Below are 23,041 nucleotides of genomic sequence, written 5' to 3' on the forward strand. Positions count from 1 at the left end.
ATAGTACATAGTATGACCATAGCGTCTTATATTCATAGGAAAAAGTTTAAGTGGGGAAAAAAGTTTCTGTATCAGATTCAAGGTCATAAGAGTCTTATTTGAGAAAACACTGAACATTTATCGCTCAGCTTTTATTTTGTTCAAGTCAATGACTCAATATATAACAAAAGGGGCATTTTATATTTCCGTAAATTCATAATCATTTTTAAAGTGTCCGGACTTACGAGGTTTCCTTGTAACATCAAAGTGTCCAGGTAAACAATTAATGTTCAATTTACACAGTAATCCAAGTCTCCAGCCTAACAAGTTATCCTGTAATAACAAAGTGTTGGGAATAACAAGGTTTCGCTGTAATAAAAAAATGTACGGATTAATGAGGTTCTGTTGTAACAACAATGTTTCCGGACAAACGAGTTTCCACTGTTATAACAAATTGTACGGACTATCGAGATTTCCCTCTAATAAAATAGTGTCCGGACTAACGAGGTTCCCTTTTAATAACAATGCGTCCGGACTTACGAGGTTTCTCTGCAATAAAATCGTGTCCGGACTAACGTGATTCTCCAAGGTAATAACAATGTGTCCGGACTAACGAGGATACACTGTAATAACAATGTGTCCAGAATAACGAGGGTCCTCTGTTATAACAGTGTCCGATCATTCGAGGTATCCGTAATAACAAGGCTCCGCTGTAACAAAAAAGTGTCAAGACAATGTATCTGGACTTACGAGGTTTCGCAGTATAAACAAAGTATCCGGACTCATTGATAAACAAAGCCTTACAGGAAATATCAAATTCCAATCAAGTATACCAAATAATTGAGAAAGTTGTAATGTTAGGAAGCTGTCATTTCAACCAAGAATATAATGCAGTAATCAATTTGTTTGTCTTTACTACAAAGTGGCACATATGGAAAGAAAAAAATAAGATAAAATTTGATAATGACTATGAAGTTGCTGACTTCACACAGCATATTTTGAAGTGTGTTAAACAAGAACTTAGGTTTACAATAAATGCAATTGAAAGCGTTAAAAGATATCAACAATTGGGGAATAAGTTACAAGCAATTTTTGCAAATTGAAATTGAAATCAACGTAAGAGCAAATGAGTAGAAAGAAAGAAGATGAATAAGAGAAAAAAATGGTCAGAGTGAGGAAGATGAGCGTACAAATTAGAGCGAGTCGGAGAATGAATATGCTACATGTACTATGTACAGGGACTGGGCCAGGCCCCATCCTGGTATTCCCTATTGTATTCGGGATAATAAACCATAAAATAGAAAAGAAAAAAAAGTATCCGGACTAAATCAGTGCCACTGTAAGAACAAATTGTCCGGACAAAAGAGGTTCCGCTGTAATAACAAAATAACAAAATGTACGAACTAAGGTGGTTTCCCTGTAATAAAATAGTGTCCAGACTCACGAGGATTCGATGTAATAACAATGTGTCCGGACTAAAGAGGTTCCGCTGTAATAACAAAGCGTCCGAACTAACGAGGTTACCCTATAATAACGAAATATCCGGACTAACGAGGTTCAACTGTAATAACAAAGCATCCGGACTAACTAGGTTTCCCTCTTATAACAAATAAGGACTAAATCATTTCCACTGTAATAACAAAGCGTCCAGACTTACGAGATGCCCCTGTTATAACTACGTGTGCAGACTTACGAGATTCAGCTGTAATATAAATGTGTTTGGACTAGCAAGGTTTCCCTGTAATAACTGAAAATCCAGACTAACGAGGTTCTGCGGTAATAACAATGTTTCCAGACTAACGAGGTTCCCTGTATAAACAATGTGTGCGGACTAATGAGGTTCCTCTGTTATAGCATAGTGTTCAGACGAACGTCGTTCCCCTTTTAAAAATAATGTATTTGGGCTAACGAGATTCCCCTTTATTAATAAAGTGTCCAGACTTACGAGAATTTGCTGTAACAAAGTGTCCAGACTTACGAGATTCTTCTGTTATAACAAAGTGTCCAAACTTACTAGATTCCCCTGTTATAATAAAGTGTTCAGACTTACGAGATTCTCTTGTTATAATAAAATGTCCAGACCTACGAGATTCTCCTGTTATAATAAAGTGTCCAGACTTACGAAATTCTTCTGTTATAACAAAGTGTCCTAACTTACTAGATTCCCCTGTTATAACAAAGTGTCCGGACTAACGAGGTTTCGATGTAATAACAAAGTGTCTGGACTAACGAGGTCCCCTGTTATATCAAAATGTCCAGAGAAACAAGTAATGTTCAATTTTTCAAAGAAAAGTCCAAGTTTACGGCCTCACGAGGTTCCCCTGTATTAATAAAGTATCCGTCCTTACAATGTTCCATTGTATCGAGAAATCAAAGTATCAAGACTGACGAGGTTACCTGATATATTTTATTTTCCCATTTTAATCGAGATTCCTGAGATTAGCACAATGATAACACAACAGTACTACGATGTTTCCAATTTATAGAATATAACACTATAAAATACAAACTGACCATTGAAATGTCATATACCAGAACAGTTATTTTTTTGAATAATTTTAGAACTGATAGAGGCAAGAATTTCCCTGAAAAATTCCCACCTCATGAATTTAACTTTTTAACGTTCCGTGGCAAAGATTTTTTTTTATCCAAATTTTACTTACTTTGCTCTTCTATAGAAAATAAATGAAATACAAATTTCATTATAAAATTCTCGCCCTACTCGAGAAAAAGAGAATAAAATATTTATTTTTCTACTACCATGGTTTCCTTGTGGTATTCCAGTCTCTTATTTAGTTATTTTTTTGTCGTAATTATATTCAATTAAATCGCACGTGCGAGATAATCCGAATAATGTTATTAAAAAAATATTTAATCTAAAAACATTTTCATGTACAAGATTAAATATTTCCATAAAAGTTTAGCTTTCCTAGTTGCAGAAAATACCATGCAAAAACTTGAAGAAATGCAAAAAACAAGTAATGCAATTCCATCCTGGTAAATAGAGAAGGCGAGGTGAATCACCATCCTTTTAACCCATTGAACGGAAATTGGACTAAACCTGTGTGTATTGCCGTGAATTAGGAGCCTGCAATCGAAAGGGGTAGATAGCTATAGTACACATCGGGAGAGGGCCAGGTACCGGCCTATTTAGTAGCCCCAGTTAGACCCGGTGGGTTGTATAAAGCTCCCTTGGGAACTACGGACTCGGGTGCATTGCATGTAAAAGGAAAGGTTGAGAACTCGTCAGTGTTATAAACACAAGGAAAGTTTTATAGAAATTGTGACTTTTACACCAATAGTGAAATTGGCCGAATGTTTACTGTGAAGGGTATGACTGAGAGGCCAATTAAGGGTGGAAATAGAACGTTTTTCCTATACAGGTTGTTATCGCAGCCATCTGACGTTATACATCATTGTGATAGATAGAAAAAAATTCAAACCTAAGACACACACAGGGGATAACACCCTTTATGTTTAGTAATCCAGTGATTTACTGTCGAAACAGGGATGGATGGGTTAGAATTGTTAAAATCCTTAATTTAGGAGTACAAATTAATTTCACATTTAATTTATTATAAAAGTCTTGAATTATGAACCGTACCAAAACTCAAAAAGATAACTGGCCATCAAGGTTACAGCAAACCTCGGAAATGAAAACTCAGTCTACCATCTTGTATCTTGAAAGATGATCGTAACACACGGACAGATGATAGAACCTTTAACGTTTGTAATAGATACAGTATGTAAGTAATGAATGACACTGCATCATACAGCTGTTTCGTCCTTCTATAACTTATACTTGATGAGGAAAGAACTCAATTTGAATCCATTTGGTGTCATTTCTCAATGTATTTCTGATCAGGTTTGTTTAAAAAAAATATGTATCTTTAACTTGATGTGTATACCTAATCTTTGTTCAAACCATTTTTTTCAAATTGATTACGTTATGTGCACATAATGACTTCAACAGAATCGTTGGTTTCTGTCAAAATTGATCGTTACGTCTATCTGTGTGAATGATATTAATGTAGCTCTTTATCATATACGGGTAAGACATGCATTGTTTACTTCACAACTTACATGTGTGAGTGACATAAGTATACACCATATACGTAATGTGGCATAGTCAGCATGATACAGACGACGCCTATAAAAAAGGTATGTGTATCTGTCTAGTTTGATTAATTGATTTAGAAATGTAATATATATGTTTAAATCCGTAGTGGATATATCGCATACCTTAGTTAAGCTAACCAGAACGTTACGACTGAGACATACCACTGGTGTCTTTTGTTATCCTTTAGAAAACCGCCGTAATGTGTAATTTGCAAAGAAAACATTTTCATATTATAAACATTTTCACTTCATCAACTTTACAAATACAAAATGAAATGATAAAAAAANGGAAAATACAATGAACAAACTTGTTAATACAATGATTTAGATGCGCTCATTCTGGATAACCAGGGGTTACGCTCACATCTCTACCCCTGGAATATATGTGATAGCAAAATCGAAGGCACGGGACTAGCTATTTGATTATTTTAAGGTAGATAAAACTTACCAGCCGCTCATCTGATATTTGTCCTTTGACAGTTTTAGAGGAGCGACACCCGACTTAAAAGCCAGTCAATTTTACCGTTTCGCGACCGAACGTTTTTTTTATGCACATCAAAGGATTCGATGAAACTAGCCTTATCGTCTCATCAACAAGATGGTGCTCATTGAGCCTTCTATTTAGCTATAACATATCCTAGGGGTGCAGTGAGCGTGATCCCTTGAGAATCGAGGATGATACGCCCTACACAAAGTGATATGTAAAGATTTCCATAGTTGTACAACTAACCACATTCTGTTACATTTCACAGAAGTGATCATTCTTCAGCTATTGCTGTAGATATACTTTAAACACCCCCTAACACGGAGAAAACGAAACTGAGTTGTGATTATGTGTGTTCAATCCCTTTGTATAAAGTGACTAGTTATAAAAACGTTAGGTAAGTGACTTTTATCTGCACTTAAGCTAATTGGCTACATGTGTACATTGCTGCTAACTGACTGAAAATATAAGCTATTAAAAAGCGATGTATTATATTATTATTAAAAAGCGATGAAATATATGTTGCTAAGTGACAAAATATATTAACTATCTAGTCGTGACTAAATCGTTTGCTAAGTGACTAGATATGTAAACGGTTGCTAATTGTCCACTCTGAAAACGGTTGTTATGTAACTAGATATACAAACGATTGCTAAGTGATTAGATATATAGACGGTTGCTAGGTGACTAGGTATATCATCGATTGCTAAGTGATTAGATAGATAAACGGTTGCTAAGTGACTAGATATACCAACGGTTGCTAAGTGACTATATATATGAAGATTACTTAGTGATAAACTATGTATAACCGGTTGCTTAGTAAAAAGATATATACTTTATCTAGCTTCTAGATGTATATAAAGGATTATCAAGTAACTTCATATATAAACTGCTACTGGGTGATTAGATATATAAGCGGTTGCTAAGTGACAACATTAAAGTACATATATAAACTGCTACTTGATGGAATCATATACAAGCGGTTGCTAAGTGATAACATTAAAGTACATAAATAAACTGCAACTAGATGATAAGATATGAACCGCCGACTGGAATTAGGGTCCTTAAGTAGTAAAACATCAATTTTGTGATTTTTATCATTTCGACATCTAGAAACATTTCTGATCAAAATGATATAAAAAATATGTCAGTCCGTCAATATTTGATGATTTGACGCCACTTTAAAGATACGTCATACATAGAAGTATGCTATATGATTTCTGAGGTCGTATACCGGCGGGTAACATATGTATATTCATTTTAATTGCTTATTTCTGGCTTCACTCCAGAAGTTTAAGCATTATTGTAAAGGGAAATTCCAGAGCATTTAAATGGAAATAATTAAATATGTTATTACGTCATACACTAATACTGAAATGTAAAACGGTTCCATATGACCATGGTACAAAATCATGGCCTTCTGTGTTACGGATTAATTACAATTTTTATTTCTCTTTAGCGTATATATTCTTGCGACACTTTGTTTAAAACTCGTACAGGAATTAAAGATAAACTTTATTTATTTTACAACAATATGAAACAACATATTTCAGCTCATATTGGGGGGGGGGGGGGGTTGTTATTCGAGGAAACTGGGTACCAAGAGAACATCAACGTGATCGGGCAGGTGACCCCATATCTGTTCACGTCCGATTGGGGAATTGAACCCCGGCTGCCTTGGTGAAAGGCAAGTGCGCTATCCACTTCACCACCCAATCACTCCGTACAGTACAACCCTGTGTAATAAGTATTTGACTATTCTATTTTAGTTGAAAATGCTGATATACTTAGCCTCAGACTTCCCCAATGTAAGTATTTGAGGTTGATACGGTCACTTGTTCCAACAGTACCATTTTTCAATCTTTCTCTTTTAATTTAGCGATTGTTTTTCTCAAATATTTGTTAAACATCATTTTCAGAAAACAAAACAGGCATTTTAGTTAAGGCACAGAATATGTTATTCCAATATTCATACTGTTGTTGTTGTTTTTTTGTAGATGATAAATAACAAGTTATGTTTAGTTCACTTATCCATCATTTTATTGGCCAAGGAAAATGTCAATACTCATATCACATCACTACACATTTTGGCCTCACTTTCTACATCCAGTAAACACTTTGACATGATGAAAACCCTAGAAAACTTGTACAGCCACAGAAAAACCGTCCTTAGGCCAGTACAAATGTACTGAATAGTCACTGAGATTCTTTATTAGTCTAAAAAGCATATTTCAAATCCAGTATGTCATCATTCCTTTGTTTGGATAGATCACCAATATGAGCTAAATTACACCTACTGTAAGCAGAAAAGGTCCCTGGCCTTTATCACCACTTTCTAGAAGACCTTCAGGAATGACTTTCCCTCTCATAACTAGTCCCTCATCAGTCTCCTCCCCGCCAAGTGCAGGTTTTACCTTTAGTTCTCCTAAAATGAACATTTAATATACATATCAACAGAAAGTATATGCATTAGAAACCGATTTAGATATTCCTGGTACAAACAAGGTTTGGTGATCATCTTTGCACCCCACAATATATAAAAATATACAGCTATATTGTGAAGTAAAACAGTTTTGTAAAAAATGCATTCTCAACACATTCATTGGACGGGAAAAACATCATTGTACAATTAGAAACGATGGATTTCAGGGGGCTAAATTACCGAGTTATCGTGAGGTATTTAAGTTTTATGAGTACACGTATGAAGCTCTCGGCGTGTAACATATGTCTACATGAACGTAGGACTTCGATCGTATAGCTGAACACGGCCAGCCCGGATCATATTGTTGTATAAACATTGTTTCACTGACATGCTGTGATGGTGTAATCAATTACGTTAACAATGAGACGTCTATGTTACTTTATATTTAAACAGGATGTTGCCCCTAAAATGGTCAGTTTATGCATAATCTATGACAAAATAACACAAGAAAAGTTTACTGAATTGATGTTTATTATAAAATCAATTACTATCTCGCAAAAATTTGATGAGTCGTATCGAACACGTATAGAGACATTGGTCAGAACAGATTTTACCAACGATCAAGCGCGGGGTGTTTTACAAAAAAATATTTAAAAAAAATTATTTGCAAATCAATGAATCACATGATCAAGTTTCAAACTTATGAAGTTCCCGATCGAATTCAGGGTTTATGTACCTTATACCATTCATCAGTCTCAATACTATGATGTACCACGTAATTAGGTTAAGTCTAAATCCGTGGATGGTGTACGTAGAAAAATGATTGTCTAAAAGGTTGAAAAATAGCCAGTTCCCGAGCTGATTCAGCATGCAACAATCGCAATAAATTCACCACCTGAGTCCACCATCTTGTATCGTGAAAGATGGCCTAACACAGATAATTTGTAATAGATACAGTATGCAAATAATGAATGACACTGCATCATACAGCTGTTTCGTCCTTATAGTGGTGTTCGTTGTCAAAACGTTGGAAATTCACATTGTCTAAACTAGTGTTGAAACCGAGAGGAAGATGCTTTGAACCCCATAATTTATCAATTCAAAATAATAGAAGACTACTTGTTGATTGCAATTCAATAATGTGAAAAGGAAACAACACAATTTGAATATCTTTGGTGCCATTTCTCACCAAATCACTAAACTATATTTCTGATCATGTCCTCTTTATTTAAAAACAATGTTAACTGTATGTGTATTACAAGTCTTTGTTCAAAACATTTATCAATTTAGGTGTGCAAAAGTAATGCATCTGGATCGGCGATTGTCTTTCAAAATAGATTGTTATGCCTGTCTTTGTGTGTGTGAATGCAATATATATACAGTTACATGTGCTTAGTGCATTTAAACTCGATAACTGATAAAGGTACACACGCATTGTCTACTTAGCAACTTACCTGTGTGATTGACATATGCATATTCTGACATAGTCAGCTTAATACAAAAGACGATTATGAAAAAGATACGTATATCGTTCTAGTTTGATTAATTGATTTAGATAAAATCGTTCTTTTAAAATCCGTGAATATATCTCTTGTCTCAGTTAAGCTAACCCGGACGTTACTACAGAAACATACCACCTGTGTGAATACATTTATTTTGTTTTCTTTTAGAAAACTGTAGTAACGTATAACTTGTAAAGAAACCCTGTTTAAATTGTTAGCTATTTCACGCACATTGACAAGTATATTGCTACATAGTCAGCTTGAAATAGGACATTCTGACTGAGACATACCACTGCTGTCTTTTGTTATCCTTTAGAAAACCGCCGTGACGTGTAATTTGCAAAGATTCTTTCTCAAATTGTCAAACATCACGTTAACGTTGCTACTACACTGGTTTACTTGTGATGTCCCATCTCATATTTTGTTACTTTTTCGAATTGATTAGAACCAATAAAATCGCACATGCAAGATAATCCCGAAACAAACGACTTAATTTGCTGTAAATATTTTCCAAAAACTGGGATACGGATTTACGCATGCTTTATTATTATGATTTACGTGAAAGTTGAACTTTTTTTCAATTAAACAGGATTAACCATTATAATTCATATTCCTTATTTGTAGATAATATTATGCAAAAACCTAGATAAAGCGTAAAAAAAGACAAATTCCAAATAATGGAATTCCTTTATCGTATCTTTGCGGGAATAGTGGAGAAAGTGGGGTGAATCACCAACCTTTTACCCCTTGAATGGAAATTGAACTATTCCTGTGTAGATTGTCGTGACTGAGAAACCTTTAATTGAAGGGGTAACCAGCTTTATAGTACAACCGTTGAGAGCGAAATACAAGATAAAAAAAATATTTAGGGGATTATTGCTATGTAATTTAGAGATATATTTATTTCAACTAAATTCAGTTTCCTTCTTTATTTTAGAAGTATGTCTATCACATTGAAATGTATCTCTATAAATTTAAAGAAATCGCTATTAGCAAATAACATTGGATATCTCTTAATTTTAATAGATAAAAAATTATTTTGAAGATATTCCTAATTGTCAACAAGTTCACTGCATCTTCTTTAGAAATAAATATAAAATGATAAAAAAATAATTCTATTTTATCAACCTTACTGAGAGAAAAAGATCAATGAAAAAACACGTTGCTACTACAATGGTTTACTTGTGATATCCCATCTCACATTTTGTTACTTTTTTGCTTTGATGAGAACCAATAAACTCGCACATGCAAGAGAATTTCGAAAAAAAACACTCAAATTGTTGCAACTTTTTTTTCCAAAAGCTGGGGTCTACCGATTTCCGCATGCTTTATTATTATGCTTTATGTTGACGTGAAAGTTGAACAAATAAACAGGAGTTACCATTATATCTTCCTTATTTGTAAATAACATTATGTAGAAACCTGGATGAAGCTTAGAAAAGAAGACAAATTCCAAATAAGGAAACGTTATCGTATCTCTATGAGAAGGATAGAGAAAGTTGGGTGAATCACCAACCTTTTACCCCTTGAATGGAAATTGGACTATTCATGTGTAGATTGCCGTGACTGAGAAACTTTTAATTGAAAGAAGGGGTAACAAGCTATATAGTACAACCGGTGAGAGCGAAATAATTCGATAATAATAGATAAAAAAGAATATATTTTGGAGATATTCCTATTTAGTTTAGAGATATATTCATTTCAACTAAATTCAGTTTCCTTCTTTATTTTAGAAGTATGTCTATCACATTGAAATGTATCTCTATTAATTTAAAGAAATCACTATTAGCAAATAACATTGGATATCTCTAAATGGGTTATCTATTAGGGTAAACTATTTCTTTATTACAATTAAAGATAGCTCTTCCACTTTTAAAGATATCTCTTATATTTTAGAGACCTACATTTATTTTAAAGATATTACATTAAAAGATAGCTCTTTCTTATTTATAAATGTCTGCATTTGCAATGTAGATACCTATCTTCTATTATTGTTAACCCTATTACATTTAAAGATATATGTAATACGTTTTTTACTCCTCCATTGTTATTAAATGTCAAGTTGACTTGGGCGCTCATGAAATAGGGAAAAAACCAGGAGAACTATTACTCTTACACAAATAGTGAAATAGACAGTGTCAACAGTGACCATAAAAACGTTTATATTTTCTTTACAATCAAGCATAAAAACGATATAAGATATTTGAAACTGTATTCAATACTGGCATTAATAACGAGTTTTTTAACCTGCTGGTGACTGTTTCTCGTGGGAACAAAATAAAGAAAACTAAAGAAAAAACAACAACATGTAAAGATATATTTCAAGGCAAGCATTGGGGAAGGGGACAGGAAAGACATTGTTTTGTAAATAAACTACTAAATTATTAAGATATTTCAAACTGTATTATATACCACAGCAGAGATATACAAAAACGTCTGTTGACAGCGAGCTCTTTACGTTCTAATACAAATATCTTCTAATGAGGTAAACAAAGCGCAAGTAGGGAGATGAAGCTTTCCTATATATTATTATAATGAAATAGGACGCCAAGTGGCTGTGACAACATCTGATGTAGGAGGCGTGTATTACGATCTATTTTGGACACTTTGAGACCTCTCACCCATATGTGTTTGCTCTTGGGTATCAAAGCATATAAATCAGTCAACTCTTTATAAATCCTCCCTGATATAACGTCATTCCCATTCTTATTGCCAAAATTTAGCTGGAAAAATACTGGCGTCAATTACGAGGTTTTATTGTAAGTATGGAAAGCGCAATGTATTGAAGTTCTCTATATTAAACTCGATAATTTGTCTTTCTTTGGAAAGTGGTCCATTAACCTACTGTTCACTGTTTCGCGGAATCAAAACACAAATAAGTTTAAACACAAATATGTAAAAACTTATTAAAAGGCAAGCATTGTGGAGAAGGACAAGAAAGAAAGTGTTTTGCAAATAAACTTCTACAACTAGCAAAATGTTTGGCTACGAGAACTTCCTGACGTTAGACTGGATCAAAATGACGCTTCGGTGGCTGCACAACAAGACGGGATACTACATCAGCATATTGACTGGGAATTACGTTAGAGGGAAGTCCCAGTGATTGACAAGATTGCTTCAAAACTAAGACGGTAGGTAAAAAGGAATAACACAGTGATTTTACAGACTGCTTTAAGCTTAGATAAATAATAATATACATCCTTTGTATAGCACCCTGTATAATTACTTTACTATCATTTACAAAATTACTCTATAGCACCCTATATAATTACTTTACTATCATTTACAAAATTACTCTAAAGTGATTTACAACATTTGACTAATAATATTCCTACAGTGACAGTTATACATATCGTAGAAAAAAAAGGAATTCAAATCAGCATTATACAATAGGTAACAAGACATTTTCTGCATATGCATGTAACCAGATATACAGGGTTGTGTGTCCATGACGTCTGCGCAAGAGAGCCTAAAATGCAGACGTTGAAAGTGTGTGTTTTTTTAGCCAGTACTTTTCACTTTCTGGTAGCAGATGGAAAGCTATTCCACAACGTGGCCGAAACTTGTCCAGGGCACCGGTTACCATAGGTACAAGATTTTGGGACAACCAACAAGGATTCTGAATATGACGATGCAAATGTTTAAAGGAAAAAAAAAAGTCAATTCATAGAGACATTTCACATAATCTGAATTGTCATACAGTATCATAAAATATATAATATGCATTTGAAATGTAAACAAGTAATATTACAAGCCAATACTGGAACTTTAAGGAAAAAATACAACAAAATAAAATTCGAAAAATATTAATTTAAACAAAAAAAATCCTTGACAAGTAAAACTTTGTTTTCAATTTGATCCTATACACGCTTCACATCATGTTACATGTAAATTTTTATTATCGCACAACTTACGACTCCTGTACGCGCTCATCTTCGCATCCTCGATACTCCAGGGGTTACGCTAACTTTCGCTCTCTGCACCCCTAAAATATGTCATAGCATAATTGACGGCATGAAACTAGCTATTTGATTTATCTCAAGTACAAAAGCTGTAAACGTGAACAGGTGACAGTGGTCAAGCACAACAGCTGTAAACGTGTACAGGTGACAGAGGTCAAGCACAACAGCTGTAAACGTGAAAAGGTGACAGAGGTCAAGCACAACAGCTGTAAACGTGTACAGATGACAGAGGGCAAGCACAACAGCTGTTTACGTGTACAGGCGACAGAGGTCAAGCACAACAGCTTTAAACGTGAAAAAGGTGACAGAGGTCAAGCACAACAGCTGTAAACGTGAACAGATGACAGAGGTCAAGCACACGAATCAAACACTTAAATTTAGCATTTATCTCATGTAATCAATATTACGTGTAATGTCTGTGTTTTATATAATATTACATATTCATTTAATAGTAACGATGTCCACAGTAGTAATGAAATTTAAAAAAAGTCTATGGTCACGAAACCGTATTCGCTGTTACCATACTTGATATCTAATTCACGTTATGTCAGCTGATCACTGCTACAGATCGTCGGCGCCTCGTACCACCAGGAACTGTTAAATGCGCTGCGGCACACTGATCTGTGAAGTAGCTCATATTACACCACCCCTATATTTGGCAGGTAGATAATAGCATCCTTGACGTCAGGCTGAGGAAAGCACACCCTTACCTGGCTAGGTTGTATTGTCATAATACTGTCTGGCCGGGTAATTAATTAAACACCCACCTTCTACAACATAATTACCCCGACGGGCGCTAACCACTAGATTTAGTGAAACAAAGATTTTAGTGGACACTTAGGATTATGAGATTACTTTGGATTTTTATTCCTGATGTAGCGACAAACGTTTCTTTGTGGTCGTTTTTAACAGTGTTAGATACAATGTAAACAGCTATACAACAAACTGCTTCACCGTGAAATCAACTTTTAATAGTCAATAGTCCTCGACTGTTTCAATTGTTTTTTTATATCATAATGGCAACATCCATGCAAAAAGCGCAAATCCCTTTCCGGGTTAAAGGCCAAATCACCTGTATTTACCACAAGGAGGGACAACTCGACCTTTACTGTGAAGAATGCCAACAACTTGCTTGCATTAACTGTCTGTCTACTGTACACAAGGGCGATCCTTTGTGTAGATTAGATGAAATTACTCCTCGAATAGAAGAAGACATCCGAAACTACATAGACAAAAACGAGAAGGCTGACCTGGTGCAAATCGACCAATACATCACTGCTACTGAAGAACAGTTAAAAGATAATGCAAGCAACTTTGAAAAACTTTCATTCCAGTTGAAGACACAAACTAACAAATTAAAACACAACCTTGAGCTGCTAGCAGCTCAGACTCTGTCTCTCTATCGACAAATGGAGGAGGAAAACTCCAAGCTACTACAAACATACAAACAGGATCTGGAAATGTACAGCACTCGGCTAAAACAACAAGTACAAGAATGTAAGGTTGTACTTCAGCGTGGCTCTGACATACAAATCTACGACGCAGGGTCTGAAATTCAATCTTCCGTCACACTCCCTGTAAAACCTACCCTGGGTACCGCTAGCTTCAGTCCGAACCGAAATCCTCAGAATTACCTGGAACAAGCTTTGGGCAAAGTTAACATCACAGGACAAGGTCTTGGTCAAGCTTTACAAAGACATGGTCGTTCAGGTGGATCATCTGCCGGACAAGGATTACTCTCCACACAACCTCGGGAAAAACTAAAGGTAAAGACATCCTCTACTCAACAGAGATCAAAAGCAAGAAAGGACGTATCCAGTCCCGTATATACCCTGTTGCATCAGACCAAGGTGTTGGGGGAGTGGAAGTCTTTATGTTATATCACTTCTGTATGTCCCACCACTGATGGTCAGGCATGGACCAGTTACTTTGGCAGTAACACCTTAACTCTCCTAGACAGGAAGGGAAAAGTTATTCAGGAGGTTACACACAATGCTGAGATCATAGACATAAGTCTGTCACCCACAACCAAGACACTGTGGGTCTGTGACAAGGAAAACAACACCACAGAGCTCGTGTCAGGACGACTAGTACACAGATTCAGCACCAGGAATAAACCACTGTGTATCTGTATCACAGGTAGTAACCATGCCATTGTAGGGATGGCCAAACACATCTCAAAACTCACCACTAAAGGTACATTAGTACTTACTACATTGGCAGCAGGGACTGGGAAACCATTAGTGTGTACACCATACAGGGTCTCAGAGTGTCCTGTCACTCACAATGTTGCAGTGGCTGACTTGGATAGTAAACCTCATGGTGGTGAAGGGAAACCACGTGTTGTTGTCATGGACACCGATTTCAAGAAACTATTTGTATATCATGGTAAAGACACACATACAAATAAATCAATGGTCAAATGTGTATAAATCTTCAAATGACTTCTTAGCAATTACAAAAAAGCCCGAAATGATAATAATTTGCCAGATGATGCTGGCTGCTTTGCATGCCATGTTTGTTCAATTCAAAACCTTTAACTCATTTCCAAGGTCACAAATGTCAAGTGTGTTAAAATCGTGAAACAAGTTCTTCTGAATAAGGATGTTTATATTTGGCCAGTAGCATGAAAATCAACCAGGTTAATTCAACTGAGTTAACGTGCTCGACCTTAAGGTCACAGTTGTCAAATGCGTAAAAATATGTTTATGGGTTTTTCTGAATGACCGTAAGTAGTTCAATTAAACCCATTTTTAAATGTTTGACCTTGGTTCACACACATGTGTGAGATTAATACAAGGTGAGCAAAACAGTTCCATGGGACATCTTGTAGTACTGTTTGATCACATTGTCCGGGACATATCTCATTTGCTCTGTCGCTTACTATTGCTCAATTTGGGCAAGGTAAACTAAAAACGGTATGGGCAAGAACACCTTTTAACTATATATAAACCAGAGAGTCCAAATTTAAGATGTTAAATAGTAATACAAACCAAAGTATCCGGACTATCAAAGTTCCACTGAACTCACAAACCAAATTTTCTGGACGAACAAGGTTTCACTGTGTTCAATGTATCCTGACTATCAAGGTTCCACTACATGATAACAAAATTTTCTGAGCGAACGAAGTCCACTGTTCACACAGATCAATGTGTTCGACTAACGAGTGCCTAGGCAAACTATAAATTAGATGAGAAGTTATTAATTTCAATTCAATAATCTGAAACGGAAATAACTCAATTTGAATCTATTGAGTGCCATTTCTCACTTTATTTCTGATCATGTCGCCTACATTAAAAAAAAAAAGAAAATCTCTTCAACTTCATGTGTAAAACTAGTCTTTGTTCAAGATATTCCCAATTAATTACGTTAGGTGCACGTAAGACATTCATCTGGATAGGACGTTTCTTTCAAAATAGAACGTAAGGCCTGTCTTTCCGGTGTGTTTCCATCTTGCTACTATTAATACACAAAGCCAAGGTCAAGGCCGACTTGTCCCGGAAGTGAGGCCCAGTACAGTGTAATCCACCTGGAGGCGCGGCAAAGGGAGTGTATGCATATATGTAAGTAAAGATCATTTGTACGGTAACTTTGAATGTAAGTTTGAATGTAAGTAAAAATGTTAAATAAGGCAGTGAAAAAATAAAGAAATAATATTATAATTACTAATAAGTATGAAAGAAAGTATGACAGCCCTCTTGTATGAGGACACATGACTGTGAAGATGCTGATCCCGGGGCTCCCCAACCTCGGCAGTATCCTAAATGTGCTGGGGAAGTAAAATGTTTGAAAAAAATAAAATAAAAAGGCCTGTCTTTGTGTGTGTGAATGCAGTATATATACAGTTACCTGGGATCAGTGCATTTACACTCTATTACTGATAAGGGTACACATGCATTGTCTACGTAACAACTTACATGTGTGAGTGACATAGTCAGCTTGATACAGAAGACTATTATAAAAAATGATAGGTGTATCGTTCTAGTTTGATTAATTGATTTAGATAAAATCGTTCTTTTAAAATCCGTGGACATGTCCCGTACCTCAGTTAAGTTAACCAGGACATTCTGACTGAGCCATACCACTAACGCTTTTTGTTATCCTTTAGAAATCGCCGCAACCTGTTAATTGCAAAGAAATAACAATACTAACAATTTCAATGCATCGTCTTAAGAAAAAATCCAGACGACGCCTTTACACAGGTATGTGTATCTGCCTAATTTATAAATTGATTTAGAAAAAAATGTTCTTTTTAAATGCGTGGATATATCCTGTGTCCCAATTAAGCTAACCAGGACGTTACTAATGAGACTGTATCCAAACTGTTCGTTTGTATACAGTTAGTTTTTGGTATCCTTCAGAAAACCTTCGTAACATGTTATTTACAAAGACATTTTTTTAACATTCTTAACTATTTAACTTCTTCGTCTTTAGAAGAAAAATCATAACAATTTAGATTTTTTTTAACTGAACGAATAAGACCAATGAAAAAAACAAATTTGTTTGCGTAAAAATTGAACAAACTTGCCGCAGCTTAGATGTGAGAAATGTCCTAAAGATGCAATATCAAAAGGTGAGGTGAAACACAATCTTTTCAGTCCCTTGAACGGAAATTGGACTAATCCTGTGTGTACTGTCGCGAATGAGGAGCCTGCAATTGAAAGGGTAGAGAGAGATAGTACATAAAAGAGAGAGAGAGAGAGAGAGAGAGATAGAGAGCACCAATAGTGAAATTGACATTAAGTAACCCCAGTCATACTCGGTGACTGGAATAAGCTACCTTGGGAGTTACATACTCGGGTGTGTTGCATAAAAACGGGGAAGGTTGAGAATTCACCAGTTTTATATAAACAATGAAAGTTGCAGAGACATCCTGACTTTTTCACCAATAGTGAAATTGACCAATTGTATACTGTAATGCTCAGAGCTTAGAAGTATGACTGAGAGACCACAAAAGCAAAATAGAACGTAAATTCTTGTACATGTTGTTGTCGTAGCCATTTGACATTATATATCATTGTGATAGATAGAAAAGGTTAAAACACTCAAAGGTAATAACACCTTATACGTTTGGTAATCTGTCGAAACAGGGGTGGGCTAGGATCGTTAAACCTCTTAATTTATTAATTTAAAAATTCAAAGGAGTATAAATAAATTTCAAATATAATTGCCTATAAAATTTTATATTATGAACCGTGTCACTACTCAAAAGAGATAACTATGGGCACCAAGGTTACAGCACACCTCGAGGAATGTAAAATTACCACCTGAGTCTACCACATTGTATCGTGAAAGATGACCCTCAGACACGCACAGATGATATAAGCTTTAAAACTTGGAAATAGATACAGTATGTAAAAAATTAATGACACTGCATCATACAGCTGTTTCGTCCTTCTATAACTTATACTTGATGAGGAAAGAACTCAATTTGAATCCATTTTGTGTCATTTCTCAATGTATTTCTGATCAGGTTTGTTTAAAAAAAATATGTATCTTTAACTTGATGTGTATACCTAATCTTTGTTCAAAACATTTTTTTCAAATTGATTACGTTATGTGCACATAATGACTTCACCAGAATCGTTGGTTTCTGTCAAAATAGATCGTTACGTCTATCTGTGTGAATGATATTAATGTAGCTCTTTATCATATACGGGTAAGACATGCATTGTTTACTTCACAACTTACATGTGTGAGTGACATAAGTATACACCATATACGTAATGTGGCATAGTCAGCATGATACAGACGACGCCTATAAAAAAGGTATGTGTATCTGTCTAGTTTGATTAATTGATTTAGAAATGTAATATATATGTTTAAATCCGTAGTGGATATATCGCATACCTTAGTTAAGCTAACCAGAACGTTACGACTGAGACATACCACTGGTGTCTTTTGTTATCCTTTAGAAAACCGCCGTAATGTGTAATTTGCAAAGAAAACATTTTCATATTATAAACATTTTCACTTCATCAACTTTACAAATACAAAATGAAATGATAAAAAAAAAATCATTAATATGTTTTAACCTAACTACGAGAGGAAAATACAATGAACAAACTTGTTAATACAATGATTTAGATGCGCTCATTCTGGATAACCAGGGGTTACGCTCACATCTCTACCCCTGGAATATATGTGATAGCAAAATCGAAGGCACGGGACTAGCTATTTGATTATTTTAAGGTAGATAAAACTTACCAGCCGCTCATCTGATATTTGTCCTTTGACAGTTTTAGAGGAGCGACACCCGACTTAAAAGCCAGTCAATTTTACCGTTTCGCGACCGAACGTTTTTTTTATGCACATCAAAGGATTCGATGAAACTAGTCTTATCGTCTCATCAACAAGATGGTGCTCATTGAGCCTTCTATTTAGCTATAACATATCCTAGGGGTGCAGTGAGCGTGATCCCTTGAGAATCGAGGATGATACGCCCTACACAAAGTGATATGTAAAGATTTCCATAGTTGTACAACTAACCACATTCTGTTACATTTCACAGAAGTGATCATTCTTCAGCTATTGCTGTAGATATACTTTAAACACCCCCTAACACGGAGAAAACGAAACTGAGTTGTGATTATGTGTGTTCAATCCCTTTGTATAAAGTGACTAGTTATAAAAACGTTAGGTAAGTGACTTTTATCTGCACTTAAGCTAATTGGCTACATGTGTACATTGCTGCTAACTGACTGAAAATATAAGCTATTAAAAAGCGATGTATTATATTATTATTAAAAAGCGATGAAATATATGTTGCTAAGTGACAAAATATATTAACTATCTAGTCGTGACTAAATCGTTTGCTAAGTGACTAGATATGTAAACGGTTGCTAATTGTCCACTCTGAAAACGGTTGTTATGTAACTAGATATACAAACGATTGCTAAGTGATTAGATATATAGACGGTTGCTAGGTGACTAGGTATATCATCGATTGCTAAGTGATTAGATAGATAAACGGTTGCTAAGTGCTCGGGGTCAAAACGTTGGAAATTCAAATTGTCTAAACTAATGTTAACAACAGATGGGCAAATGATTAAAACCCCTTAATTTATGAATTAAAACAATTATTTCAAATTGATTACGTTACGTACACATAAGAAATTCACCTGAATCGTTGGTTACTTTCAAAATAGATCGTTACGCCTGTCTCTGTGAATGCTATTTATATTTAAACTACGGGTGAAACATGCATTGTCTACTTCACAACTTACATGTGTGAGTGACATAAGTATACACCATATACGTATCGTGATATAGTCATTTGTGCATCTGTCTTGTTTGATTTATTGAGTTAGAAAGTTATTATATGTTTTATATCCCGTGCCTCAGTTAAGCTAACTAGGACGTTACTACGTGACATACCACTGCTGAGGATATAGTTATTTTGTGTTATCCTTTAGAAAACCGCCGTTTATTGTATAGAAAACCTTTTTAAGTTATAAGCTATTTCACGCACCGTGACAAACATATCGTGACATAGTAAGCTTGATACACACGTCTATAAAATGTACTTGTATCTTTCCTGTTTGCTGGATTGTTTTTGAAAATCAACGTTCTTTTTAAATTCGTGGATATATTCCGTGCCCCAGTTAAGCTAACCAGGACGTTCTCACAAGGCCATACCACTTGTGTCTTTTGTTATCCTTTAGACAACCGGCGTAACGTGTAATTTGTAAAGATATCCTTTTTAAATCATTAGCTATTTCACGTCATCGTTCTTCTATTTAAAGATATCTCTAATTATAATGTAGATAGGGCGCTGGTGACGCCACTTGGACCCGCATCTGCGACATAATATGAATAATAATATTTATACAGTGACAGTTATACATATCGTAGAAAAAAATATTCAAATCAGCTTTATACATAAGGTAACAAGACATTTTCTTCATATGCATATTACCAGAAATACAGGATTGTGTATACATGACGTTTGCGCAAAAGAGCCTAAAATACAGACGTAAAAAAGTAGGTTTTTATATCTTTCTTATTCCAAAACGTGGCAGAAGCCCTTCCATGGGCACCGGTTTCCATAGGTCAAAGTACAAGATTTTCGGACAAGCAATAATAATTCTGAAATTGAGGATGAAAATGTTTTAAGGAAAAAAACGCAATTTATATCGAACAATGTCATAAAATAGAAACTATGCATTTAGAGTATAAACAAGTAATGTTACAAGCCATTATTTAAACTTTAAGGAATAAAATACATCAAAACAAAAGTCGAAAAGGCTTCTGTCAACGGTGACGAGATAAGGATTAAATTGACATTTTTATAATATTTCCAATATTAATTTAAACAAGAAAAGTCCTTGACAGGTAACAACTTTATTTTCAATTTGATCCTTTACGCGCTACACAACACGTTACATGTATATTTTCATTATCGTACAACTTACTACTCCTGTACGCGCTCATCCTCGCATCCTTGATATTCCAGGTGTTACGCTCACTTTTGCTCTCTACTACCCTGAAATATGTCATAGAAAAAATGATGGCATGTGACTAGCTATTTGATTTATCTCAGGTAAACAAATTTGACCAATCGCTTGGCTGATACCTGTCCTTTGAAAATCACAGATGAGCCACTTCCGACATCAAAGCCATTTAATATTGCCGTTACGTGACCGCAAAATTCAGTTGGTGTAAATCAAATAATGAAGCAATTCTTCTTGTCTCATCCATAAGGTGGCGAACACAGAGTCTTTGATTGTTCCTTCGGCAAACTCCAGGGGTGCAGAGGGCGAACGTGAGCACAATTCCTGGAGTATCGAGACTGGTACACGCTACACAACACGTTGTATGAGTTGTTATCGTACATCTGACCACATTATGTTATAGTTCACAGAAGTGAGCATTCCACTATGAGGGAACCTCTTCGGGAGAAAACTATGAAGTAAAGTTCAAATTCAGCGGCAAAACTAACTAAAGATAAGTTTTTTTTATTACTAAGCTGTTACCAAGACCCCAAGACTATCTCCACTATATTTCAAATAAAACATAAAAACACCACCTTAATCTAAACTTTCTTGTGCTTTTATTGTTGATATTATTTAATGTAGATGTTCATTTACGAGTACTCAATGACTGAACGTGTTGTCGTGTTGTCGGTTTTTTTGCGGTTCCAAACCGCGGTAAAGGGGAGATTTAGTAAATAAAATGTCACATTGTCTTTTTTGTTTTACTGTGACAAAGCGACAACTCGACGAGGCGACATTTAGAACACGCGTTCATATTGTCGTGTTTTCACGGCAGATTGTCGAGTTGTCGCCTTGTCATGTTGTGGTTTGATGTGTTGTCGCCTGGTTTGTTCGCTGTAATATCCATTTTTGGTGTCTTGAACTTGAATTATACTTGTTGTATTCGTGTTATTTCCAGATGGCTGTCTGTCTCACACCTCCGGGCTGGGGTTCGGAACATTCTGTCTATACCTCCATCACCTCACCATGAATGTATGAGTACGGTGCCTGAAGAGTAAACATTACAACTCCACCACAACTTTTTTGTTGTAATTTTAACAAAATAACTTCTTTATTCAATAACCTAATATCCGTCGCAAAGTATTTATATAATCATTTAATATGAACGAAATCCAAAATAATAATGAACTTTGTAAGTCCGTTGCTACGACAACGTATTAACTGTTACCATACTTAATATCTAATTCATGTTTTTTCAGATGGTCACTGCTGTAAATATAATGATTGAAATCTGTTTTTGACATATTATGTTTATATGAAACACATTACCGTTCAAGCATATTCCATGTATAATTTTGTATTTAAAGACTCCTTATCTCATTAACTGCTTGATTACACTTGGTAGAAATGGTTGGTACATTAATATAAATAAACACTGTTTACCTGTGGTAAATGTACCATTGACCTTTAGGTAAAATCTCGATAAATCTCGTGATGTACCATATATGCTTTGATTTTGCATATATTAGACCTGCAATATATATAAGGGAGACTACTCGCGATGTATTATGCGCAAAACCGGCACGTATTGGAGATTAAGCTTTTAGGAAGCTCCGGATAAACATATCGTCTTTGCACACATGAACGGAATCATATACCGTATACGCACAACTTGACAGATTAGGAGAGTTGACTAGCCTGAAAACCGTAAAATCACATAAATTAAAATGAAATAACCCGAACGGATTTCTTATTCATTTGACAACATTTGACTTGGTCCTAAGGTATGTTTTCACACTGTGATTCAATGATATAAAGTTGGAACAGCTGTAAACGTTAACAGGTGACAGAGGTCAAGTACAACAGCTGTAAACGTGAACAGGTGACAGAGGTCAAGCACAAGAATCAAACACTGAAATTTAGCATGTATCTCATGTAATCAATATTACGTGTCATGTATGTAACGACGTCCAAAGTAGTAATGAAATTTTTAAAAAGTCTATGGTCACGAAAACGTATTCGCTGTTACGATACTTGATACTTGAATTCAGGTTCTGTCAGGTGTTCACTGCTACATATCTTCGGCAACGTCGCACAACCAGTAACTGTTAAATGCTCTGCTGCACACTGATCTATTA

General features: G+C 35.2%; 1 protein-coding gene across 1 annotated transcript; it reads left to right on the forward strand.

Annotated features, from left to right (window-relative positions):
- Positions 1-13,484: 13,484 nt before the first annotated feature.
- LOC110464034 lies at positions 13,485-16,596 on the forward strand. The gene is made up of 2 exons (XM_021519042.1): positions 13,485-14,664; positions 16,577-16,596. The coding sequence occupies exons 1-2, from the start codon at positions 13,485-13,487 to the stop codon at positions 16,594-16,596; spliced, it is 1,200 nt and encodes a 399-aa protein (XP_021374717.1).
- The last annotated feature ends 6,445 nt before the right edge of the window (positions 16,597-23,041 follow it).

This window comes from Mizuhopecten yessoensis, unplaced genomic scaffold, assembly GCF_002113885.1.
Source record: "Mizuhopecten yessoensis strain PY_sf001 unplaced genomic scaffold, ASM211388v2 scaffold10951, whole genome shotgun sequence".
Taxonomy (NCBI): domain Eukaryota; kingdom Metazoa; phylum Mollusca; class Bivalvia; order Pectinida; family Pectinidae; genus Mizuhopecten; species Mizuhopecten yessoensis.

Coding starts and splice junctions, on each gene's coding strand:
- LOC110464034 (XM_021519042.1), top strand. CDS start 13,485: ATGGCAACATCCATGCAAAAAGCGCAAATCCCTTTCCGGGTTAAAGGC. Junction 14,665..16,576: donor CTCAAAACTCACCACTAAAG/GTACATTAGTAC, acceptor GTTATCCTTTAG/AAATCGCCGCAACCTGTTAA.